Here is a 27931-nt window from a genome sequence, read left to right on the forward strand (position 1 = left end):
TCTTGATTAACTTTTACATTTATGATATTAGTAGGAAAGTGGCTTCTAGACTTTGCCTAGTTCATACATTGTATGATTTGATACATTTTTAAAATGACTTATATTTTTTTTAAATTAATCTTACATACTTTTCATTGTAACTGGTAAAAAACTTCACTGTGTGTATACGGATAACAGAAAAATAACCATACCTATAGAAATTCCTAAACACATAGTACACCAGAAAGACAAAAACACTTGTAGATGGATGTGATGTATTTGTGATTGAAACTCGCTTTCTTCGATACTCAGCGTTTATAACATGAAATAACGTATACAAATATTTGATGTTCGCGGTTAGAGGAATGGTAGTCAAGTGGGGTAGGCGCCGGGCGCGATCGCAACCGTTTTCTGTCATTTTCGTGCGTAGTGATGTGCGCGTTCGCTAGTGATGTCGTAATCGATTTCTGAACATGCCCCCCGCCTTGGAGCAGCTGCCTCCAACGGTTATTCTTCTGGCATTAATGGGCATAATCTCTGGTAGCTTCTTCTTATGATTCCGCTTTCAGTTTTTACGTCTGCCACTCGAGCTAGTCCATCTTCTCCCGGGAAGGTTTGTGTTACTCTTCCTAGTCGCCATTTTAGTGGTGGCAAGTTGTCCTCTTTTATGAGCACCAGAGTGTTAGGCGCCAAGTTGTCCTGGTTAATCTGCCATTTGGTTCTGGTCTGCAGTTCCCCGATGTACTCCTTCGTCCAGCGCTTCCAGAAGTTCTGCCGCATTTGTTCGACGCGCTCGTACCGGTTCAAGTGAGGCGTAGATGCAGTCGTGATGTCTTTGTAGCCAGGCGCAACAAGCGGTCGGCCAACCAGGAAATGGGCTGGAGTGAGTGGAAGTAGGTCGTTGGGATCGGTCGACATGGGATACATGGGTCTGGAATTAAGGATTGCTTCGATTTGTGCCAATAATGTTGAATATTCCTCATAAGTGAGGTTCGCGTTCCCTAACCGACGCAAATGGTGTTTGGTCGACTTGACCCCTGCCTCCCACAAACCACCAAAATGGGGCGAATACGGTGGAATGAAGCTAAATTTGATATTCTCATTGGCCGTATAATTTATGATATCTGTTTGATTATTAATAAATGACTGAGATAATTCTTTTAAAGCGCCTACAAAGGTTTTTCCGTTGTCGGAAAATATTTCCGCTGGCTTTCCGCGACGAGACAAAAACCTTCTTAAAGCATTTAATTATGTTTATATCCGTTGTCTAGTACCCATAGTACAAGCTTTGCTTAGTTTGGGACTAGAAGCGCAGTGTAAAATGTCTAAGGATATTTATTTATTATTTATTTTATTTATTAACTTTTATTTCAAGAACAAAATCATTTTGACATATTTCCATACCTACAATTGGTGAAATATCAGCCCCAAAACAAATATCTTTTCTATGGCAGAATAAGAAACACCAAAAAATCCTTTATCAAAACAATGACACGTGTCGTAAGATGATTCAATGTTTAAAGTAGACACGCAGATATGAATTAATATATAAATAAAAATGAATTGATGTTCGTTAGTCTGATTAAAACTCGAGAACGGCTGGGCCGATTGAGCTGATTTTGGTTTTAAAATGTTTGTCGTAGTCCAGGGTAGGTCTAAACGGTGAGCAAATACGCGCGCGATATTGTTTTTCTGTAACAGACAAAATTCCACGCGAGCGAAGCCGCGGGCGGAAAGCTAGTATGTAATAGAAAGAGAGGTCAATAAGTCAAAATGACTAGCATGCAACTACTCGCGTATAAATTGTAATCACGCACTTATTACAATACATACATGATTAGTCCGTATGCGTACCTACTGGCGATGTATATTTTGGAGGAAGATAATTGACCTAAGTCACTACAAAGTATACGCGAGCAGTACGCAGCGTATGCGTACTGGTCGTGTATAGTTTGGAGGAGCTTAGTAGAAAAAGTCATATCCAAACTATACTCGATTAGTTTCACACCCTTGCGTTCTGGCTATGTATAGAATGGAAAGACGCCGCGAGGCCCCATGTACCGCGAGGCCGTAGGCGGTGGCCCACATCGCCCACGCTTAACGCCGCCTCTGTGTAAAACAAACAAAATCTTACCCTAAATGGGCACTTCTGATGTGAGTTTCGATGGCGACGCAAGTGTTGGTGGTGTGCCCGCAGCCGCGCCAAGTGCACTGATACACAACACTGTTAATCTGAAACAAGCCAAGATAACACAATAAATAAAAAAGTTTTGTTTACAATTCTACAGAATAAATTATAAACAGTAGGTACGGCAAAAACACCTTTTTTATCCACAAACAAGTTTTTTTTAGGAAAATACCTATATTTTAATAGCGGTTTCGATATTGTTTCGTTCCGCCAACGATTACTAAGAATACAAGTTTTTTAAATGTCAGTAACTGGAAATCTGAAAACAATAGCGAATTGTTTAACCTGAAAACCTTAAAAACACGTGACCCTATTCAGGGCAAAATTTGGCCAAGCTGATGCCTTTTGACAATACCTACTCTCCGGGATTAACAAGGTTGTCATGAGCGTCTTTTCATAACAAAACAATACGTTTATGAGCTTCGTTAGAACAAGCGAGCAGAGACGGAAACGGTTCTAGGTCGCGAGTGCGGCCTTGCTGACGCCGCAGCGCGCCTCCTGCCACACCCGCTCACCGTGACCATCGCTGCATCTACACAGTACCGTGCACTAATCAAACAGCACACGATAGAATCAGCGATGATTCTCAGGAAACACAATGCCTTTGTTAAATCGACCAATGATGTAACGCAGGACCAAAGTTTATTTACTCATTCTCAATGCACAGCATGGAATGTGCTGTAATTGGTTGCGGTATTTTTCTCGTAACGATCGCCAGTTGGAAATCGAAATGCATCTGAATGTGCTGAAGGTGTGACAGAGGCGCGCAAGCGCTCGGGGCCGCAGTTGTTCGGCTTGCCAAAGATTCTGCATCGACCTTCTGCCCAATGCCACATTATTTTGGCCACCCGGGCTGAGCTGCTGCCGACAACCGTCCTGTTGCCATGCCGCTCAAAGCTATAGTTAGATCTGACGTCTACGTACTTCGTTGTCGTTTTGCTTTGGTGAATTCTGGTGAATTATTTTCAGATGGCTAACGATTGTAACGCCGAGCGGTTCTTGTGAAACTGAAAAATTTTCTTGCAATTGTTGCAGGAATTTGATTGAAATTGAAGTTCTTGAATACTTAGACGAGTTTAGAAATAGGTCGAACCTTGGCTGTGGAAGGGAGCTGTGTCAGGGATTGTTAGCGAATTAGGTTGCGCGAGGGAAAATGCTGCTCTGCGCCTGAAAACGGAGGCTATATCAAGTGCAGTGGTAAGTGGGTCAGGTCGCGGGGCACCGGCGCGGGGGCGGCAGGGATCTAGGTCGCAGCACCACGGCCAAGGGTGGTCTGCGAAGGTTGCTTTCCTTTGTTATATTTGAGGGCACAGCTCTGCATACCTAGCAACAATCCACTTCAGTTTTAATTGAGGTGCTAAACTTGGTCAGCGTTTCCCGCAAGGTTTCAGAAATTAACAAGAACCACTTGAACTTGTTAATTATCAGTTTGCTTCCCTTTGTGACTTCATGATGCGTTTACTCATCACTAGCCATAATACTGACCGATGATTCATAACTATGACGCATATTATTTTGAGGTAATATCATCGCTGCACTTTGTACAAACTATATTGTTGGAATTCGGGTGTTTACTGGGTCATGCAGTATCAACATTTACAATTGGTGACGAAGCATAAAAAATAAGGTTTTTGAAGTCACTTTACATTTGCGGGGTGATTCGTGTCGTTCGACAAGCGGGCAGAATATGGATCAATACTGCGTCAAGGTTTGCGTTGTTTGCTATTTTATAGAACATTACGCACCTCCCATGGCTCCCATGGACTGTGTTAGAAGGTATTTCACAAGACAGAAGTTATGGAAACGTACCTATAAATAAGAATAAAGCTATTTGGAGTTAAGGATAGGCGCTATCCTTAACTCTACAACGTCTACTTACACTGGACCACAAAGAAAAAGGGTCGTTTAGAAAATCTTCTATTTATCTTCAAAAGTACCTTACCTAGCTTTATAAAACAAAACATAATCGTATGCATTTTTAGTCTCTATTTTATAAAGTCAGGTTAGGTACTTTTGAAGATATTGAAGATTTTCTAACCGACACAATTTTTCTTTTCAGTGTACTTAGTTGGTAACAATATTCGTATCTTTATAATAGTAGTTTAACGAAGTTCGTAATGTAGAGTTCACGGTATGATTACATCTTAGATAAAGTAAGCTGGCTTACTAAGAGACTGCGGTGTAGTTTGACTGGATCGCTATTTTAATATGGGGTACATTCCCTTGCGAAATAGAGGTGAGGAGGGCGGGAGGGTGAGTGACGCGGGACGGCTCTGCTTCGGGGAGCCTCCCTCCGCTGCACCACTGACCTACTTTCAGCTTTCAATAAACTTGTAATATGTATACCTAGAAAAGTATGTTTGCTCCTACTTACGTTGAAGATTATCTCCAAGTATTGCATACTTTGAGATTTATTTTATGTACTTTGTAAGATTCACATCGTCTAATGATTTCAGGAAAGCATTGTAAGTCGTTCGTTTTTGAAAGCTTTGGAAAAGGCATAAAATTAAAACCGTGAGTGAATCAAACGCCAAGTTGGTATGCATTAAACCAAAAATAAACCGATCACCACGACGTTAATCTTCGCGTGCCAGAACAATCAGCATAGATTCAGTTTTAAAATGCATGCGCGGTTATAGAGCGTCGTAGTTGTGGCGTCCTGAATAGCTGCACCGGGCTGCGCCTGTGTGCTGTGCAGACGGCTTACACGTGCCGCGCGGCCCGCTGTGTGCACCGATGCATCTACCTACCACAATAAATAGAGAACGTGATTTTTCGACGATCAAAGTTGAACTGCCTTATTTGTTTGAGTTGGGCGCTGATTGCCTTTGTTTTCGGAGAGTTCACTGCTTTTTAAGTCGTACTGCAGTAAGTGCTTCGATTTTTGGGATCGTGTTCTGTTTTTCTTACAAGGAAATGGGTTTTTGGATCGTTTCGAGTTTTTCATATTTATAAGGTCAAGCGTCAAAAATTGCTGGAAATGAATATTCATAAGGACTATTCGTGGCCATAATAAAACGTTATTTGTAGAGTCAATTCAGATGTTAGTTTCAAATCCAAATGTTTTTCCTTCTTTCATTCATTGAAATAAACAAGATATTCTTGTTTATTTTCGTTGTAGTCTTCCGTCTTGCGGTTAATCCGAATGAAATCATTTTTCTAGCGTTGGCACAGAACGGTAAAAGCCGATGGATGCACGTGTCGGAAGGAGGGGGGAGGCTGGCACGAGTTACACGAGGCCAAGAGAGGGGGATCGCTGTGGTACCTACTCGACTATCGAGAATCGAATTTTGCGTTTTAGTTCTTTTATGGAACTACTAGCTGACCCGGCGAACTTTGTTCCGCCTTGATGGCAATAAATAAGCAGACTTTTTTTTTAATTTCGAACGGGATAAAAAGTATCCTATGTCCTTCTCCTGGCTCTAAACTACCTCCCTGACAATTTTCAGCTAAACGGTTCAGCCGTTCTTAAGTTATAAGTGAAGTAACTAACACGACTTTCTTTTATATATATAGATTCCTTGTACAATGACAGCAAATCAGGCTAAATAGAGACAAAGAGCTATTTGTAACATGTGTATAAAAATGGTCGACTCTACATTATACTCGTAGTCTCGTAGTACGTCTACGTCTCGTAGTCTACGATAATTCTTATGAAAAAGTAGAAATTTCTTCGTAATGTCACTCATTGTGATGTTATTCGGCTCACAATTATTTTTAAATACTATTAATTTTATTTGCGACAGTGAAAATGCTTCGTGTAATAAACCCATAAAATTCCACAACGGTACCACCGAGAAAATAATTACGTTCTTGTTTCTAAGACTGTAAACAATATTCGTGTAGCGGAAAACTATGTTCAAGCACACAGTGGCAAGGCGCATATTCGTATAACTGTGTGGTATGAATAACGAACCGGCATAAAATGCCGGTTTGTTGTTGCGCTATCTCTTTCTACTGCTAAACGACGAGATGATATTGATTTGTTTGCATTGCGTCTCTTTTTCTCGCATGATTCGGCATAAGTCTGTCTCGCCGGCATGACCTTCCTTATTTATACTTCAAGTACGCGGTCAGATAAGTTGTTTTCGTGTCATCTCGCTCTAGCGTTAGAAACGAATGAGGAAGACGCCATTTAAAGGCTGATGTGTTGCGTTGCTGCGTGGTGCCGGCCGGTACTTTCGTGCGTTGGTGTGTGTCAGTGTTGTTATGAGAACGAGGATCGAAGCAGACGGGCGGTCGTGACGCAGCGTTATTTATCAGCTACTAGCTGGCTAGTTATAGAGCACACATAAAGCAACTTAAAATACACATTTTTGAGCTTCAAGGCCTTTAAATTCTTTGTTGGACTAACAATTTGAATAACACACGACTATTTACGCAAGTTTTACATTAACTAAAAGCTGAAAATGTATTGGATAGTTCTAGAATAGGTAAATATGTAGAGTGAACGCAAATAATATGATGAGCAGTAAAATTAGATTTGTACTACTAAACTACTTGCTGTTTAAAGTGTCTATCTAAAAGCAGGCGCATCTGCTAACAGACTTCCTGGTTCTATTTCAGATTCAGAATACTTAAGATTTAGAGTTATAGCAATTTCCTATTTGTATAGCGTTCCCAATTTAACAGCGCGTGTAGAATCAATAGTTGATGCCAAGTCATTCGTCATAATACGAGTTAAATCTATACTCGTAGCAGTTTAATAGTAACGCCCGTCTACTACTGAAAGTTAAGAGGGCAAAGACTCGTTGGTTGCTACCTATGCCGTTAAAGAGGTTTTTACAATGTCAGCTAAATTACAGAACTTGAAATTATCATTATTACCTACATATTGTATATTAAAATAAATCTTACTACAAAATATTGTTCATCAAAATAAGACGTAAACAGCGGTTTTGCATTTGTTTCATTACATCAAATTGATAAGCAGCTGCGTAGGTACTTGGACTTTATGTTTAAACAAGTTCAATTATCATTTTCCATAAACATATTACGCCTTAATTATGCTAGAATGATGTACGCAGATGTTAGCTTAGGAGATATAGAGCTGTGTAGCGGCATCACGTGGCCGCCCCAGTGCCCAAGCTTTGTTTCAAAACAAGCATTGTCCAACAACGTGTTTACAAACAAAGTTTTAACGAAGTTGTTTAAAAAGTAAGCACTAGAAAATGTTTCCGTACAAAATAAAAGTTTGCGACTTGATTTGAGGTTACAGTTTATGCCAAGTTCAGGGAGACAAAGGATAAAGGCAACCTGCTCAAAATAACTCAACCTAAGGTTTACCAGCTTTAAAAAGTATGAATGACGCAACTCTTGAGATAATTTAAACATTTCTGGGGTAAGATAGATAACAACCAGCCTCAAAAGTTAGTTCATGCAAAGTAAACGACTCTACAACTTGGTATCTGAATGCATAGATTGACAAAATAAACCGAAACTTGTGACACAAAGGAATTAGATGAGATAGCGGTATGTTTGGAGCGAGAGGGCGCGAAATGTGCCATGCAGTGGCACCGGCACCCCATGGAGCTAAGGGACTAAAAGCATTGCAGGTCAGTGAACTTACGATGGCTTTACCCCTACTACTTTCGCCATTCTAACTTAGGCCCCCCGGTGGTTCTTGATTTTGGTTGGATACAAAAGCAGAGAAAAGTTCCGATAAAATAATCTAGAAAGTGTTATAAATTGCCTTAAGATTTCATATAGATAGAGTCACCAGAGGCAGGTCGTTCAATAGCAGCAGCGAATAAGAAATTGTGATTCAGATTCAGATAGACGTTCCGTTATAAATCAAGCTAGAAGATACCATGCGGTGTAAAGGTACACTATTACTTATTGTATCAGATTATTAGAGGTAGTTGTGTGTGTCTATACAAAGAATATTCTACAGGTGGCGTCGCGGATGCATTGAACTCGGATCAAAAACATTCCCCTCAGCCGGCACCGGCCCCCGCCGTGCGCCTCCGGCTCTACCCCCTCGTCACTTCATGTTTTTCACTACTCTGCCTACGCACACACACAAAACTTGCACATACGTACATGAACCACAACTGCTACGAACAAACTACTTATTGGATACCGACTCTACTTTGATTATCTCAGAACATGATAGAGATCTCGATTGAATCAATTTTGAATTAGGTTTGCCAGAGAACCACTAATAGGTTACAACATTTTAAATTATGACAAGATAATGTTTGTAATTTGAATACTTTATCGATTTATTTTACTATTAAAGGCTACCTTATATTAAACAGCATACTTATTATTTATCAACCAATTGAACGTGGTTAAATAGTAAAGCTTTAATTAAATATCTGTCGTTAATGAAGAGCACGTGAGTGTGTCAAAGGTGAAATACGTCAATTGACGGCCGCGCCGTGTAGCGCTGCGTGAAAGTGCGTCATCGCCGCGCTACGCCGTACGTAGCACAACAGTGGCACTGACTTTTCATTATCCGTTTAAGAAACGATTAGCCCATTATGCCAGTCCCGAGTGGCTGACCATAGCCGTGCAATTGCAATAAACGCATAACGTGATTCACGGCTGAGAGGTGGTGAGCACGAGTGATGAATCAGCCGAGTGGGGCAGTCGCCAATCGCCGTGCGAGGACTGCCTCCCTGGTCACCGACCTCTGCAGGTTCTGACTTGTTACAATTTCACTTTTTCCTCTTTAACTCGCGGTGAGCCGCCGCTTGCCGGTTTAATGACTCGCTACGAATAAACCTAATCATCCAACGACGCGTGGTATCTTCGTGCTGGTGCAAAATAATTGTAAACCCACTTCGCAGTGACATAATGACTTTTGGCGAGCACTCAAGCGATTTATTTATTGTAGCGAAAAATTCGTGTTGCGACGCACAAGATATTGCAATAAACACGATTTTATTTGTAAAATGGGAAGTTTGTTGAACCCGCGGGACTACTCATTATCGCGTCTGATGAACTCGTCGCTGCTATTGTTCCAGCCGGCGATACTCGCTGCCGCATATAGCTATGTAATTTTGTCATTACGTACCCACTTACAAACAATACCTTCAACTTTTTAAAGCCCTGACACATTAAACTAAAACGAAAAAACAATTTTTTGTTCACCTTTATCTCTCTAAGTTATTTTAATAGGGAGACAAAACAGTGTCGCGCTATGACGTCATTGGGTCGCCGGTAACGGTACGATGTTATTAAAATAGCTGTTTTCTAACTGAATACTCCTAATTTTGAAAAACTGGATTACACTAAGTAAGCGGGCTGTCCTTCGAGATGCGAAGTGTAAACATTTGAACTGTCAAGAACGGACAGTGCCCCGGCTGCGGTGTCATTGCCCCGTCGATGCGGGTTAAAAAAACGCATTGCTCCCCATCTATCTGCCGTCGCAACTACACGCGTTTTGCCTCAAGAAATACCGATCTCTCTCGCTTGATGCTTTCTACAGAAAAGATTCTAAATGGCGAATGGATACTGGGATAATGGAGGGGCACGTGATGTGCAGACAGGTTTGTCAGGAATACGAGTATGTTACAAAGGGTTTGTGATCTCCCATAGTATATTTAGTAATATGTATTGTGAAATTCTATGTGTATATGGATCATTGGCAAAATATCGAATAGTAATAAATTAAATGACAGCCACCCGCAAAGTGTCGTGTAGCACGCAAACAGTAACCGTAGCACTTCCTTTGTTCACTTTAATTGTGCAAGGTAGCAGAAGTAATTGCCCAATGTGGTTACACACCCATAATGACCGTAGCCACAGCTGGTATACGTGCCCACCGAATACTGGTCAATGTCTTCGCTGACGGGGTGCTTGACCGTACCAAGGTCGCAAGGATAGGGTACATGAACCTTATGGCGCCCACCGCGCGACCCGCGCCCGCGCTTTGCTTTTGATGACCGATTAATTCGCGACGTGCGTAATGAGGATACTGGCTGGTTTTACGCGAAATGATAATTTGTAAGATATGAGGAGGGTTATTAGAACGGGGGAGTCGTGTGGGGCGATGACCCGTAGAGCGAGATAGAGCGACAACAACATTGAAGTTCGCGCGGGCTGCTCCGGTGACGCCGCAGCTATCCGCCCATAAAACGCCGATTCAAATCCATTTTAAAAGTGTGAAACATGACGACGTGCCTCTGATTTGGATTTCTTCACGCCTCTTCAGTATTTAAACGCACGAAAACAGAACTGTTTAGCATACAATTACGACAGTGGTCCAAAACTATACTATAATGGCCACGTATCGTTGACATAAATCACGACCGTGCATGCACATGCTAAGGCCCGGATCCACTATTTGAATATCAGTTTCTAAAAAAGAATGAATTTTACGTCCAAGGAAAATCCGGATGCATCATTATGTTTAAATTATCATAACCATTTGTCATGTAAAAATGCATAGCTCTACAATAATTCGGTTAGCATAGCAACATGAATTGATACAATTTGCTATGTAATTAATTTCACTTCAGAATCCAGGTACCTATTGTAAAAGTCATAATTTTGCAATATCTATAGCAATTTGCAGATAATAAGCACGTTATAATAAAAAACGCAGACATTAGCAATTCGATTTGGTGTTGTGTAAGGTTCGGTTTGGCTCTACATTATTGTCGAAAGAAGAGAACGCAACCGAGGCTACTGATCGAACACGCTAATGCAAACGAAATGACTTATGCCTCCGGTGAGTACCACGCAGCGCCGCGCCAGCACAAAGGAGTCGGTACCAGAGCCTAATGTAATCGCTGCAACTAGGTCACTCGTGGATGCTTGTAACCTATTTTAGCTATTGCACAACCCGATCTCACCGAGCACTCGAATGAGCCATTATAGCAACGTTCCAGTTACTCACTCGATCGATTATTTATTGAGCATGTATGTTGTAGGCTTGCCCGCTGCATCGCGTCTGGATTCATGGTACTGCCCCCAATGTGTGTTCAATTAAAACGTTTGTAATTAGCTTTATTATAGTTATGTATTGCCTTCGTAGTCAAGAGCTAAATGGAACGATATTGCCTTGAGTGTCCGTTCTAAGACCTACTTTTTGTACGCTTTATAATTTCCTTTATACTTCTAGTGTAAAGATTTGATTAAGGCGGCTAAATTCTAACAGCTTTGCAAGCAAAGTGACTGATACATTAAAGGGGCACTAAGTTATCAACAGCGTAAATAAAAAGGCTATAACTCTTGACAGCAAAATGCAAGTGTGTGCTCGGCCTACATTCGCGGCCCACTTCGATACCGCAATCGCGGCGTCGCACGCGCCCCATTTGTGCTCGTTTCACTGTCAGATTGCCGGGTATGCCACTAAATTACGCCAATGATAATGTCATATAACTCTTTCTACGCAACTGTGCGTAAACGTATGTTTTTTCCAGAAACTGCGATCAGAAAATCAGGTTTATAGTTGAACCATTACGATGCCATTTTCAGGAAACTATGTTTTCTCGACTGTCAGTTGTTTTTCTAGGTTTTATTTTACAAACGACTTATTGCAAAACAAATTATAGCACAATTAAGTACCTACCTAGTTTGTCTCGCAAATTAAATATTATTTTATTTACTGTAAACCCGGAAGACCACAAAATTAAACGTCTCATAAGTCTATTTGTTTGCTATTAAGAATATGCATTTCAAAACGATTACGACCAGTGAAGCGGTCGCCTGATAACGGCTGTCAGGAATTGAAATCATCATAGGTAGTTGTTCTACAGGGAATTGCGTGAGGCTGAAGTTGTTTACTAGTTGTTACCGTTAAGTTCATTATGTAATTTTCCATAATATGTTTGTTTACAGTTTAATAACGCATAGACATTTGAAAACAGCATAGGACTGTCATTATATGACTTTAAAACACGGAATGATATCGACTCTACATAATGATTGATATGACAAGTTAACAAAAGGCGTTAATATGTGTAGAGTACGTCACATTCTGGCTTTTATTATCAGTGGGATTATGTAATGTGATATAAATTGCCCGGTAATTGGTTAACAAAGCTGTGGCCGCGGCAGCGCGACGCGCGGGCGCAGGGTCGTGACACACCGGCCCTTGCGCGCCGGATGTCCCACCATACATTAGCACATTAAAATGGTATAATATACTATCACTCCCTAAATTATTTAACTTTATGTTGATTATTCACGCTATTGTTAAAAAATAGTATGTTAATACACCATGTCTACGGGCTGTGCTACGAATAATTATCTGATTATCGTATGCTGCATCAAAACATTAGCAAGTAAGATCCGGCTCGAAGGATCATTATGACTCCGTGCGATTGAATCGTTCGAAAAAGATTGTTTGTCTAAACATAATTTTATCAATGTTTAAATAAAACATTAGAATTAAATGCACATTAGTAAAATTTTAATTGACTGTGTGGCCTATATAAACTGTTTGGAGTTCATAGTACAATGCGTAATCAGGCGTTGGCGCATGCGCGCGAAGCGTGGCGGTGCCGGCAGTTGGACCAGTTCCGCGACTGCTATAACGCTGGCAGTGCTCAGTGTTGCCAGCACTACACTCCTTACAGTCCTAATATAACTGTTTACCGAGCGGGAGCGATCCGCGCGCTTCTATGCGGCAATGTCTTCCGCGTTTTATTATAGCCTGCGAAGGCCGCGCCACCGCTCAGTCGCACTAAACACAATGTGTGAGCGAACCTTGGAACTTACGTCAAAACTAGTTACTCGTTGTTTACTGTTAGCGTCGTAGATAAAATTTTCCGAGTAAAAAAATGTGTAGCTGTACGCATTGGCACCGGCCACATTGATTGCCAACGAAATAGTGAAGTGATGACATACTATCGCTGAAAGCAGTGTTGGTTGTTGAATATTAGAATGCATGAAAACATAGTATTTGTAGCCCGCCCTACTTATCGTATAATACGAGTAAATAAAATTAATACTGTTGAACGTGCGCTTTCCACTAGAAACGCATCACGAAGTGTGAACGCATACATGTAGCTGACGGCTCTACATGCCTATAGTAAACACTCAAGATGCTGCCAAGGTCTGGCAAAAGCTAAGCAAACAAATTGTCGTGTTCGCGGTTAGCGGTCACGTTGCGCACGCGCCCAGCTTCCCCGCTCACGTGAGCCGGCGAACCTGCGCCGATCTGCGGTTCTTATCGATAATCGTATCGCACTAATACTCCACACAAGATAGGGCATGCCAACTAACTGTTACACACTTCAGTCAGCGGAATATCACCAGCCGTAACATTTGTAACGGCTCTTGCATCTCGATTCATCAAAGAAAGATTGTTGCATTTCCTGCAAGGGAATTCCTGAAAGAACCTATGCGGAAGGGAATGGCTTTTATTTTATTTTTGAATACTCCAAAACCACTTTAGTTTTAAATTAGCCTCTTTAATTTACTTGACAAACAAATGAGATATTGCGCACTTGATAAAAGACAAAGATATTTTTTCAGTCGATCACCCGATTTTCAGTAACCCAATATGAAATACTAATAAGCAGATATTGTTAAAGTATCTAACAATGGATGTCGCTAAGCAAACGCTTTGGCGGAAGAATGTAGAGACGCCATTCATCCCGGTTTCCCTGCGGCGAGTCGGGACAAAAACGAAGGGTATTATTAACACAAAGAGAGTCTTTCATGGGAGAAGCGGCGACGAATGACGATTCTAATTAACGGCTGATTACAGTGGCCATGAGAGGCACACGGAAGTCACCTCGACAGCTATATAGATAACAATTGGTGTATTTTATCAGTCGAGGCGATAATATGGCCTTCGCAATCGCTTATTGCGACTCTACCGTCGAAGTTAGTAAGTCTCGGTTCGTGTTTCATATTTCACTACTTAGTTCGTTTATACCATGGAAGCTAATGATTGTGTTAGAAATTGAGCATGTATGAGTTAGTCTTCAATGAAAATTTTACAAACAATTTACACACAAGGCTAGTGATTATGACTCCGTTCCTTACGTAGGTACTCGTACTATTTCGCGACTCTTTTCAAACTTATAAATAGCTCATTATTTTTTGCGAACTTAGTTTTCTTTCGTAACTTAGTAACGATTGTTGCCTACATTATGTCAGGGTTCATCAGAGTTACATAATGTGAAATACAAATAAAATATGATATAGTTTTGTTCCAGATTGTGCATTTTTAGTTGTCATTATTTATAAACAATTTACTCGTAACTCTACATTTTTAAATGTTTTATGAGCAATTAAAACATAGAAATATTTGAGTTAATTTTGAAGACTACGATTGAGTGATAAATCATCGACTAATCAAATGCTTAAGAGTTTTTGCGACTGCAACTGCATTAAATTAGTGAAGTTGAATGTCATACAACTAAATATTATAGTAAACAACACAGTCACCTTGTCTGGCGGTGAGGTGATAATTTGTTATGCCTAAATTCAGGTTATCTTTAACTTTGATGATGTCCTCAACTTTCTTTGTTCGTTTATTTATTATTTATTTTGAAGTTACTCATAACATTTCAGAAATATTATTTTGTTTATGGATTTTTTATAACACGTATCGCCATTATCATTGAAAATTCTTTCAATGACTTCTAAAAAGTGTCTGAAATATCAGTCTGAATTCAACAAGTTGTTCAGTCTGAATATCTAGTGACTCTAGTGGAAAATGATAGGCTTCTTAGACTTAGACCATTCCCATGCTCTTATTACCCAAGTGGTGCGTTTAGAGCCACTTGGTGTGGAATCGCCGGTAGTGACATTTACACGTGAAACGGGTTATCAAGGTTTCGCAGCGGCCGTTAAGTAGCAAATATACCGCTCGTGATGTTTTGGTTTAATGTTACTCGACGGTCTTGACAGAAAGTACTTATTATAATTTCATTAACACATTGTCAGCGGCAGTTCACGGCGAGTTATCGGCAATAAATCATTTATGCAGGGTCGAGTGAGAATTTACAAGTAGGTACTGTTCAGCGTAATGTGGTTTCTTATCACTGAAATCACGTGAGAGCAGGTACAGCAGACGATAAGAAGGATGTTATCGACGTTCATCAATATAGTTGAAACTTTTACACTATACTTTTATCGAAATATTAGGAAACGGCAACGTGTACTAAGTTGAATCTGCTGTGTCCCATTGAGCTGAAAGTGCGTATTGCCTAACAGAAGTACAATGTCTTTGTGCTCAGCCAGATTACATACTGTACTGATAAGGGTTGCTATCAGCTGACGCACGTGCCGCCGTGTTCAATGTCGACTGTCAAGTGAATGACGCCCCGCTGTACTCCCCGACATTTTTAGCAATCTGCGTAGCGCGTAATCTAACTGGGGTTTTCACGTTTGTGTCCTTGATACCTAGTTTCCAAGTCTGCTTATCGCATTGCCTAGCAAAAACACTTCTAATGCAAGTATAATTGCGTCGATACCTCGCAGCGTTATTTACACATACACAATAATGTGTTAATACAAAGATGATTGCAGTGGAAATGATGTTTCTATTACCCGCAAATGACAACGGTTTCGTACGTAACAAACGCAAGTGCTTTGAAATTTCATAGTTGAACGCAGTGTGCTCAATACGAAGTCCGCGAGCACTCATTACGACCGCTGCAATAGTTTCGCCGCAATTCGTTCTTGGAAAGGAATAATGAAGCAAGGAACGGGTAGGCGGCTCGTATCACGACAGCAGTCGACATTAGCACCGCACGTTACACAGAACAAAGCGCCCCATGGGAACCAATGAATAACACATATTGCACTTACTATTCTGTTCTTTAACAGTTCATGTGCATTTCAATGTAAAGTAAGCAAGCCGGTTAGTAACAGCAAACATAAATAAATGCAAGTTATTACAAGTCTCATGTTAAAAATATCCACAGAATGTAGCATCTGCAACTCGTTGGAATAGCTCGGTTTTAGAAGAGTACATAAACTGTTTGCGTTGCATGCAGAAAGCTGGCAAGACCTTGCTTCGCTCTAATAGCTGTGTCCTTGTCCAAGGTCTGCGGCTGACGTCACACTCCTACACTCGGTAACAAGAGATTTTGCATCTAGCCGGCTGCTAACGACTAGCAAATGACTGCATGACATAACAATGTTTTATGGCGGGTTGATTATTTAGCCTACACGAGTCGTTGATTCATTAAATATTAATTAATTTAAATATCATAACCGTATAAGGCGGAGTCATTGAGCCAATCACTTGGATAAGCCTTGTTGATGGATGGAGGGATGTAGAGCTTCTAATACCATGATGTAATAATCGGTTTATTAATAACGTTTTTCTTGTAAGCTATTGTAAATGTACTCATGTTTTTTGAAATGATAGAGCCTGTTTCGGCATGAAAGTTACATGTTATTAGCACAGGCATAACACAGATAATGGAAAGACCCGGGCGTTCTGCTGTAGGCTGTGTAATAATGAGTTTTTTTTTCCGGCTAGAGCGGTGCGGTGGGCAGTGGCCGCGGCAAGTGGTGCAGGAACTGGTTCCGCACGGATCACATGTGCGGGTCGCCGACCCCCCGGACGATAATCCCGGCCGGCCGGCTGGTGATACCGAAACGAGGGATACTCAAACGCGAAACGCTATAAAAGACGCTCTATCGATACCACTAATCGTCCTATGGATCACCACACCACTAACATCAGTTAAGCCAACCAGGGCGACTAATCAAACGTGTCACGGATTAGCGCATTTAAAAACTATTTCTAAACGCGTCACAGAAAACAAATTCAGCCTGCACTGCGCTCGCGTCCTGTCAGTCGCGAATCTGTGACGGAACCGCTGCCAGCAATGCTAGCTAGTGTTGGCAAATGCGATAAATTCAGCACGGCGACGCCGCGTCTGGGGCACGCCATTGTGTCGAGCTGCATCGATAATAGCGCATAGTACTGGCCACGATGCGTAGGACACACGACAAAATAAGTAAGCTGCTGCCATGAAAGGACAGATTAAAAATCAGTCTGCGATAACGCGGCGAAAGATTTTATCGAACAATTTACGTCACTTAAGCTTCATTACTTCGTAATTTATTAGTCCACAACATGACCCTCGAAACCGGTGATTTCCTTAACAGGTAGATGCTCGCTCTGATCGCTCTCACAGCAAAACAGGTAAGTAAACATGCTTGCGTCATCTTCCGATGGAACAATACAGGTGTAATTTTGTTTAAAGGAAATGTTTGCGACCGTTAATAAACAATTAGTGGCGACCTGTAGATCTATGAGCGTAGATGTTATCGTCGCTAGTGTAAATAGGTGTTACGTAACCGAAGTATGTAATAGTAGCACGCGCGTCTCCGGTCCGCCCACGAGCTGCGTTTGGCCGCCAAGTGTACAAGGTTACAGAGCGTGGGCCTGAAAATATTGCCAATACGACAATATAACACCTATTGTTTTTATGACCAGAGAACTCAGTACCAGAAACCAGAACTTGACGCAAATCCCAAAGCTCCAGTTCTAAGCTAATATCAAGGATATTTTATACAATTACGCAGTAGGCTCGCAATCATCTGTCAACGTCGCAGCTCGTTGCGGCGACTGGAATGCATAAAATTGTAACCTTGATCAGATCGGGTACTGTCGTTTTTGCTTATTAATGCATAGTCGGCAGTGCATCTTACATAATAATTGCGCGTCATATTATAATAAGCCTCAGAGGGAATAAAAATTCAATTTGTTGCGTAGTTCGTAACGTACGCCTAAAAGGTTTTTAAAACAATGATTGCCAGTGTCGCTGAGATTGTTCTTGACCTACATTTTATGATACAAGAGCTATGACAGATAGTCGTTTAGATTTTGTCATGTAATTTATTTTATTGTCATTCAATTGTTAGGTTGCAGAACGCGCGCCATGGGGGCGGAATATTGTTAGGAAAGCTTGTTTCGTAGCTAGGTTTATTTCAGCATTCAGTCAACTTTAGAAAAGACTGAAATTTTCAGCCGGTCTCATTTATCGCGATTAAAACAAGCTATGAACACGTACTAAATCTCTGTAAAAGATGTCTCTACGACATGTTTTTCTGGTCAGTTAGACATGTAGAGCGCTAAAATAAATAAGTGTACGTAATTAAAACAACATGATTTCTAAATGACAAAATGTCATTAATCATACGCCTCTCGTAATGAAGCTGCACGATAAATGAAACCCGGTTGCAGCGTTTGCTTTATGCAACGCGTTATCGTTATCGGACGCAGGTTAACGTTGCTAAGTGTCACTGGGTAGTGTCTGTAACTCGAGAGGCATGAGCTCACGCTGATTGCGGCGAGCGCTCACGCACTCATAAACGTATTTATGACAATTTTACAATGGGTTGCATAACCGACGGCCGCGGCACTGCGCCTTGACATTGTACGACACACTGAACTGTGCACGTGGATCATAAATCATAAATAGTTATATGTAGGCATGTGCATACGCATACGTTACAGTCGCTGCAACCGAACAATCTCGGAGAACCGATTGATTTCGAATTATGCAAGGTCACACTTTTGGCTCGTGCAATTTATACTGTTCTCTGATATGAATATCACTAAAGATTAAGTAAAACAGTTTTGTACCATTTAATATAGCTACGAAAATTTTCCAGTAGTCGGAGAGTTATTTGTTTCTCTGCAAGTAAAAATGTAAACTGCAAGATCGTTAGCATCGAAGGCCGCCCACCTAGAACTTACCTTTAATGGTTTTCTAAAGCGATCTATAATCGGTTCCTGGGTTTATTAAAATACACTTTGTGGTTACGAAACATTTACCAGTAACCACACATTAAAATTTATTAAAAATATGAGAGTAATCAAGTAATGTAAAATAAGTTGCAGGTGCTGACTCCTGGACACAGTTAATTCTTTAAGTACATTAATTTAAACAAGCCTCAGAGTTCTGTTATCAATCACTATTTGCAACACGTGTACTCAATACTTTGACAAACAGGCAAGTAAATATATTACAGTATGTCAGTGACTCCTTATCTCCTCCACGACTTTGTGCACTGATAGGTTATTATATTTTATGGGTCATTACTACGTGCATTGTGTTTTAACAACAAATGGAATATTCTGGCCGTCTATCTGCCTACATAGAGTTAAATGCACAATGCACAGCAAGTTACACCAAAGTAAGCTCAATATATTCCACGGACATTACTTTGGAACTAAAAGCTTCAATAGAGCCGTAACCAATATGCGCTCAAGAAAATACTTAGAGAGTTCGCCATTTGCAAAATATGGCTAGAGTCCGTGCGGCTTTACGAAACCAGGAACAGAAATTACAGATACCTAAGAGACGTGATATAATGGCATAAATTTACTGACGGCAAACAGGTGTCTTGTTAGGTGAAAGTAGGTTTCTATTCAACGAAGGATAATATATGAAACGATTAGGCTGAATAAAGGAAAGAATTTCATAAAAAAGAGAACTTATCGTAGTCATACAGGATTCTCGAGTGCAAATTATCTCTCTGAAGGGCTTTGTGAGTCACATTCTGATTCATGACATTATCCCATTTCTCGTTAGGTTCATAATGTTGCGGGCCTGATCTTTACAATGGCCAGATCCTTGAGCGGAACAAAGCTAGGCCCACACCTCGTAGACTTTATGAAAGCGAGCACGAAGTGTGTCACGGTCTAATTGAAGCCTGCGCTGGTGACTGGGCACGTTCCACACGACATATCTCTGTAATTTAGAGTTTAGACTCCACGACGGACCGTTACGCCTCTTTGTGAAGCGCAACTTTATGAAATGGGATCGTAACTAATTGCAACAGTGCTGATTTTCCATGTTTTCGGCAAACTGAGATAATTTTGTTTGTTATTCAGAAGTAGGTACCTAATTACCGGAATCTCACTCTAATTGGTTTGGTTGCTACGAGGACGGATGTGGTGTGTCCAATAAATCATAAGCGTTTCAAAATCACTGTCTCGGTAGTTTAATAATAATTGATTCGAGATATCAATCTGATATTTAAGTTTGAAAATTGGTTTGCAATTTGTGTAATTACATTTTAATTAGGCGCCAGTCTTGCAGTCATTTGCTTGTTCCTGCAAAGCGGTTCTAGCTATGCTACGACAAGTTCAATTTTCATTTCAACAATGTAACAAACTTGCTATACTTTAAAAAATGTTTCTGCGTGTAAAACAGGCCTCCCCTTCACCTAAAAGTTAGTATTGTTTAAAAAGTAACTTACCCTCTTCTTGCGGGGAGGCAGTTCTTCATAATCCATGGCGATCCCCTCGTCGCTGAAGGAGGAGGATGCCGGTGGTGGAGAAGGTGTCCCTGAACGCCATGACGAGCCTGAGCTGCTGCTGGCGCCAGGAGACACTGATGAGCGACCGCCCCACGCACCTGCAGGGAAATGCATCATCAGAATACTGGTTGAGTTTCCTTGACCTAGTTGTTGATGATCTGGATTAACTGGGGCATCATCAGACAACTAGTAAAGCTTCCGTGGCGTAAGGCTGGGTTGCACCGTCTTACCAGTCTTACTTTAACTTTGACAAACGTTAAAAATCTGTCAAAATCCATACAAAAATAGTTACGGTCAAAGTTAGGTGGTGCAACTGAGCCTAAGTGTTAGATAATCTGGGTGATTTGATGTATCATCAGACTTAGACGAAAGCTTTACTAGAGCTTTCGTGGTCTAATTTTTTGATTTTTTGATCGGGTGCTAAGTCCTTACAAGACTCTTGAAAGATTTATCTGTGAAAACAGATGGTTCCTCTAAAAATCTTCCTAAATTAGTTAAGTTTCTGTTTATGGTATTAACTCTACACGTGCATGCAAAACCTGTTAAAAACTATATAAAATCGTTTAGTTTGAATGTGTGTTACACGCGTATAAGACATTTAACATCCGGCCGGAGGAACAGTTCGTTTAGAAGCATCTAGAGACTGCTATTGCGCAACAATATACTTATCCATGTACAGTTATGTGGTTTCCACGAGAAACCACTGAGCGGATAGTGTAAATGTAAACATGTATAATCATAAATCAATGGTAAACCGAATTTAGATGGCGTGCTATCGAGTTGTAACGGTTTATAGGAATTAAATGCAATAAATTACGAAACGGAACTACGACGGTCACTTTCACTGCAGAGCTGTTGCTTGCGGCTCGCACGAAGCACGGGCAGCGCCGTTAGATGCTTTTGATTATCACCTCAACTTTACGACGCGCCAACTGTGCTTATGCGGTTGCATAACGCATCTCCAGATCCCACAACTCACGGTATATCTCTCCTAATTAATCGAACCTTTACTTGGAGCTTAATTGCGTCCATAAATAACCTGCTGCAACCATTGATTAGATAAATCATATACCAATCGCATGCACCACTTATGAATGTGGCTTTGAAACGGATTTCACCATTTACGTAAGAAACGATACCGTAACAAAGGCTTTGTGACCGCGGCGCAGGTAAGTAGGCTATCTTTATAAGGAGCATATAATTGTAATGTAATACCAACTATTTATCACGCTTTCCTGGTGCTTATTACTTTACTTAAGAATTCAATGCATTAGCACTTAAATCGTTAGCTTTACTAAGTTATTAATCTTGAAATTGAGAACTACGCGGTTATTATTAAAGTCAGATGTAATAAGACACTTGAGTGGCTTTTGTTACGTTTAATGCAAGATTGTAATAAAGATAGTGGTACCAACTGGTAGAGATATACTTAAGTTAAATAAGAAGGACTCATTCGGTCGGAGCTCATCACGAGAGACGTACACCAAATACCTGTCTAGACACTGTCTAGACAGACTGTCTAGACGTTTCATACATTTTGCACTAAACACAACCTGGACCAAGTGCTAAAAGTATTATTTTATATTACAAAATCCACAGTCCCAACTTCATTTGTTGCGATTACGCGAAAAGAGCTTTTTCATATACACTTTGAGTATTTATATGTGTATTTTATATAAAGGTAGTATATACGAGTATGTATTATGTAAATGGTCATCGTAAACGTATCTTTTACGTACGCTGCGTTTACGTAGCAGATCTAAGCCTATGACGCAATATCACGCCTTCACATTATATGACGGACAATAAATGTAGAGAGTTAGAATATAATAAAATGTGATGTATTTTGTGTGAAATGTACCTATGTTGTGAGGGGATAGCTGAGACCAGTGTGCCAGCTATGGTGTTAAGTGACGTCACATAAAGAAGTCGTCGGTGACGTGGTGCGTGAAGACTTACTGGGCCGCGGCGAGTTTGGAGAGCAGCTCAGTGACATCAGCACAAGCGCAGCGTTGCACTCATTCATCTGTTCATCACGCTCTCCGTAGCCGAGGTCGCAGGAGCTGCTAGGACCTCTCTTGCGTGACCTGAAAAAGAAAACTCCATTAATTCAAATTCCGAACACCTATACTTAAAAACGTATGTAAACGCGACCGTAATATCTTTTTCCATTAGTGACTAAAACATTCACTTCATATGAAAACGATTTCGATATCAGACATGAAGTCCGTGTCCGCAAATTACTCCAGTCGCTTACGTGCGACAATGTCTAAGCTACCGATCGATAATTCAGCGAACGGTATACCATTCCGGGAAAAATCGATAACAAAATGCAGAAGACCTGGCCGTAGTACGAGTGTATCAAATATTAAAAGTTTTACAGAACTTCGCTAATACTCTGTATTTATTTCGAATTCAAATAACCTATATACAGAGCGTCTCCGGCTATTTTACAATGAAATCAACAAGTCTAGACTGGTTTGTCGACCTTTGCACTATTAAGTTTGTGGATGGTATTGCCTAGTGTCGGGGCGGTGGCTTGAGTTGAGGGAGGGTATTGCGCAACCGGCGGCGACCCAGAAACACGTGCAGCCGCCTGCAGTCAACGCTCTCGGCCGGTCTCATCACCCCGTATCACCTTCACAAGGAGAGCCGTTCACCTCCGCTGGCGCCCGCCGCATGAACCAGCTCGCTCTGTCCGCCCGGGTCTTGTAACTACAGACTCTGCCGACTAATTTGTCGGCGGCCTTCGTCTTGCGATCCAACATTTAATCTGTGTCAATAAGCTCAATTATGTTCCATCGACACCCTGGTACCGCTAAGCCTACACTTTTTTTTATGCAAGATTGGAGTTCGGTGATAATGTACGAGCTCATGTTTGCCCTTCAAATTCATTCAGCGGAAAGGTTGAAAACGAAAATCAACCTTGACTAGGTGCGGTCAAATCGCAAATGACGAGGAGCCATTCACAGCAAGCACCATGTACTGTAAAACGTTGCAAAAACTGAGTTTTTACGCAGTTTTACACAGTTCGGCATATGATTCAATGTCAGCTTGAATGGGAACACGCTAACAATGTTACGCTGCCAATGACTGCGATGACGCAGATCAACCTATACTATTCGCAAACAAACAGTTGGAAATGCAAATAATAAGACAAGTGGAAGTGTTTGAATTGATTTACCTACGTAATAATTTCGGTTCAAGAAGTGTAAACCAAATAATTCATTTACGTAGGTTGTTTATGCAGCGATAAAAATAAAATAATCATAATTATTGTCAGAATCGATTTGTCTTCAGTTATATTAAATAATAGAAAAAACCCAAACCTAGTAAGTACTTCGCAACGTGAATAACAAGTTTTAAAAAATTCATAGGCGGAAGCCTTGGCCACATTGCCTTGGCCCTTAAGTTCTCAAGGCTCAAGGTTTAGGAGTTCATATTGAAAAACCGTATACTGGAAACGGTTTTGTAGCCCTTTGTTAAATACATTTAAAAAAAAATCTTAAATATGAAACATAACAAAATAATAAATAATACATGTGTACTTACATAAAATAACAATAATGAGTATAAACAACCTATCGCTGGCATGTAGGTATACATAAACAATAGTCTTATTAAAACATAAAGTACGTAACTAACTTCTGCACCACGTTTAACCTACCTACAACAATACTTCGCAAAAGGCGTTCAACCTATGCACCAGGCTACGAAGTACATTCACATCGCTCCAACTTTGTACAAAGGTCGATATCACATAACTTTCCGCAGCCGAAAAAGTGACGTTCGAACTCGTAGACTACCTAGTTCAGATTTGGGGTTAAGGGTCGGAGGCTGGGATGTGTTGGCCGCCCTTGCCGGGGGCGCCCGCCCGCCCAGACCGTTGACTCGTAGAGCTACGACCGCCGGCGGTTGACGACTCCACGCACATTTCCAATCCCAGCTAGAGAACGGCACCCAGATTTCAAATCTCCCAAGAAACAACTCATTGACTTTACAAAGCTAAAGTTGTGACCTGCACTTGGGACTAGACTTTCAGTCTGAAGGGCAATTACCAAATAATTGGCCGATTTAAATTCAAGCCGTAAAAATGTTACTCATACAAATTAAATCAAAGCTCTTAAACTTATCAGTATACTCGTAAATGGCAATTAATTTTAGTGTACACTTTCTCGTCTTACTATTCTTGGAAAGGTGACATTTAGCAGAGAAATATATTTAAAGAAAACAAAGAACCTTTGTGATTGATAATTGAGTAAAGACGAAATTCGTGATGAATGATTTCGTTGACCTGCCGACGCACCCTGCAAGGTGTATTCACCCGGCTCCCGGCGCGACCTTCCTTACTAAATCGTGGGCATCCAGTCTAAAATAGATTGTTGTAACACATCCAACGCAGGACATTTATCGCGCACTACGCGTTAAAATAATTCGAATGTGATGACAAGAAGTCCTGTTAAGTAGTCATGCGCTCAAAAGTTAAAAATACGCATAATGTAAATTAAATTTATCTTTACCAAATCGTTCAATTATCTACATAATTTGTAATCAATTTAAAATCTAAATGAATCGCACTTACTCGTATGTAGATATTATTAATATATTCAGAATACAAAAGTAGGTAACTGCTACCGTCAATTATCGATTCTTCACCTTTCGTAAAGGCCGTCTAGGTGTCGTAGTACAGGGGTTGTTATCGGTTACTGGCGAGACGAGGTGACATTGCTTATCCCTTAGCTACAGCCAGGAGTGCTCACTCAAAACAGATATAGAAATAGCCGTGACATAATACAACAGGCTACAAATGTGTAGATAGTTCGATAATTCGTGTGGGTTACTGATGACGATAATTTCTTGAGAACAGTCAGGAAGTTCTCGGAAGTTTTGTGCTGTAAATTGTTGGCGTCGCGTCACGAAAATGCTCTGAGTTTGCTCGCCTTATTGACGTCAAGTCAAGACATGATGACTACACATCACGCGCACATTATTCACCGAGCGTGCGTCGTGAAAGCGTACACATTGCAAGTGCGTAGGTGAGTGAAGCTTTGATACATTTAGCCACGGTCACCGGCCGGCGACAGTTGTGCACACAGCGGCTCCGGCGCCGGTGCTGCACGCTCTAGCATTGACGACGACCTTGCTGCTCGCCTGTTCTCGCTGCCGCTACATCGATTCGATAATAACATCTACTACGATAAAAAACGAAAACAAAACACGACACGATCTTTAATTTATCAATCCTGATATTTAAATATTTTAATGTGTTTATATTAGCATGCATTTTTATGACATCATTATTGGGGCTCAGTATAATGATTACATTATTATTTATGTAGAGATACGACTCTACAACTTTGTATTTAGTTGCAGCACGGTGCGTAACGCCTGGTATCTTCAAACAATGGTTTCTTTTGTTATAATAGCGGTAGCAACCATTTTGCTCGAACAAATATTCAAAAACAAAATAACAGCCTTCAATAAAATGTTTTCTTTTACCAATCACGTCACATTCCTTTCCCGGATATCTTTCTCACCGGACAAGACTTCAATATCGAGATGTTAATGATAATTTATAATATCAATCGTAAGACTGTATCCGTTTGAGTGCAAATTACTTGTACGATGAAATTCGGCGAGCTCGAAAGCGACGGGTTTTTTGCAAGCGTTGATGTAGGTCGGGGCGCATTTTTTAGTGCTGTAAAAACAAGGTCCGGTGTGATCGAGCTAACTACAGTCCCCCGCCCGGCTCCACGGTGAGGTCATCGCTGAACTTGGCTCGCTGCTCTGCCGGCTCAGCACTTATGATAGCTGATCTTCACGCGTACCTACCGCCATTTTTGGTAACAGAAACAATGTAGTGCCTTAATTGTCCCTTGATAATTCCGATCATCGCCCTCAAGCTCAGCTTATAGGATTGAAATAAATTATTCATAATGACATTGAATCCGACGCTGACAAATACAGGCGCGTTATGTCAAGCCACGTAACGCATTGAACTTGAGCATTTGTATAAAAACAATAACGAGTTACGTTTGACTGTTGTCCGGTCAAAATGGAGGTCACCTTCGGCAGCCGTAGCTTGGCAACATTAGTACTTGTCATGTTTCAAACCGCTTCCACCGAGCGAGCTACAATCAGGCGGCTATTAGCGCCGAGCACGGTCTCTTTATCCTAACTGCTTCCAAGAAACTTGCGTGGTTTTTGTACCTTGTCCGTTGGAATAACCTGCGGGTCGATTGAAGGAAAGTCAAATATGAGTAATCGTACCCAGTATCGAAAATTACCGGGATCGTAACAATTATATGTTAATGCGCATCCCTTTGTGCGCGTCTGGCTTTTGTTACTTTCTTTAAGTTTCTCGATGATCAGTGGATATCAGCTTGAATTGATTACATTAGCAAAAGTTTTGTTATTTATTTTACTTTCGTCTAACTTCCTATTAGGCGTTGGAAGATCTCTTCAAGAACCTTCCGTCTAATTTTGGCGTTCCTAGAAATTTAGATTGGCTATAAATGACCAAAGATTGTGTAGTATCATGTAAATGAGTACATGTACATAGAAAATCCTTAAAGTGCCTTGAAAAATGGAACCTGCATTGTTTGCATAATACATATTGAATACAAATTATTGCTGTAACACTTTCTCTAGACGAAGGCGGCATACCAGCACCTGCCAAATGAGATAACGGGCCACAACACCAACGAAAGCAAACGTAGGTATACCCACGAGAAAGTGTGGCCCCACCACCGCTGCGCGCGCCTTCTCTTTGCATGTTACGCAAACGCTTGCGGAATTTGCGCCGGCGCAACTTACAGGCTCATAGGAAAAGCTAACCGATGTCCTTTTATTTTCCTAGTAGATTCTAACAACAAAACAAACTGAACATCCTCCTAACATGATCGTAAAGTTTAGTAAGCTCGTTTTAACATTGCTTTAAAGATTGAACTGAGAGCTTTATCAAACATTGCACTATAATAAACGGCATTGAGGAGTCCGTAGCGACAAGGCGAGGCAAATCAACGTTTGCTCGACAGCGAAGGCTTTTCGACTTACAACATCTGAATGCGGGCCACGTTGCGACCTACTGTACTTAGGATACAATCTGCCAGCCACAAGTACTGCCACACGTCAATATCTAGACATTCGTCCAAGAGACACACCTATCAGACCAGGTAGCGCCTCACCAAATACGTATCAAGGTACGCAAATTATTTGACGCGCGTCCTCAGTGACACGCTCTTCAAGATTCATGTGATAGAAACGAAAGTCAAAGTCATTAGCAAGTATAAATTCATTACATTGATTATTTTGGTCTCGCTTCATGGCGTCGGCACATTGTTCGATATCACTTTAGCTAGTGTGTGTGGCATTCCATTTTGAAACTAGGTCACTGTGTCAGGTGGTGCCCGCGCCAAGTATCAGTTGTAAGCGTGGCATTTTGAATTTGGTTGATTTATTTTTTGTTGACGACATTTTAGAAACGAAAAGCTTATAATATCTCAGCTACAGCAGTGTTCGCAGATGTAGCTGTTCTTAGTTTTTCATGTTTCACAAAGTGCA

At 40.9% G+C, this 27931-nt stretch overlaps 1 protein-coding gene across 1 annotated transcript in view; it reads right to left on the bottom strand.

Moving 5' to 3' along the window:
• Positions 1 to 486: 486 nt before the first annotated feature.
• The window catches only part of Glut4EF (Glucose transporter 4 enhancer factor), a 46223-nt gene continuing 18778 nt past the window's right edge, over positions 487 to 27931 (bottom strand). Inside the window, exons 3-6 of the mRNA XM_028303730.1 lie at positions 22328 to 22455; positions 20309 to 20466; positions 2114 to 2211; positions 487 to 910 (exon numbers count right to left, since the gene is read on the bottom strand). Coding sequence (XP_028159531.1) covers positions 487 to 910; positions 2114 to 2211; positions 20309 to 20466; positions 22328 to 22455 — 808 coding nt within the window. The remainder of the gene's footprint in view (positions 911 to 2113; positions 2212 to 20308; positions 20467 to 22327; positions 22456 to 27931) is intronic.

This window comes from Ostrinia furnacalis, unplaced genomic scaffold, assembly GCF_004193835.3.
Source record: "Ostrinia furnacalis isolate ACB-3 unplaced genomic scaffold, ASM419383v2 OfSCF1268, whole genome shotgun sequence".
Classification (NCBI taxonomy): Eukaryota; Metazoa; Arthropoda; class Insecta; order Lepidoptera; family Crambidae; genus Ostrinia; species Ostrinia furnacalis.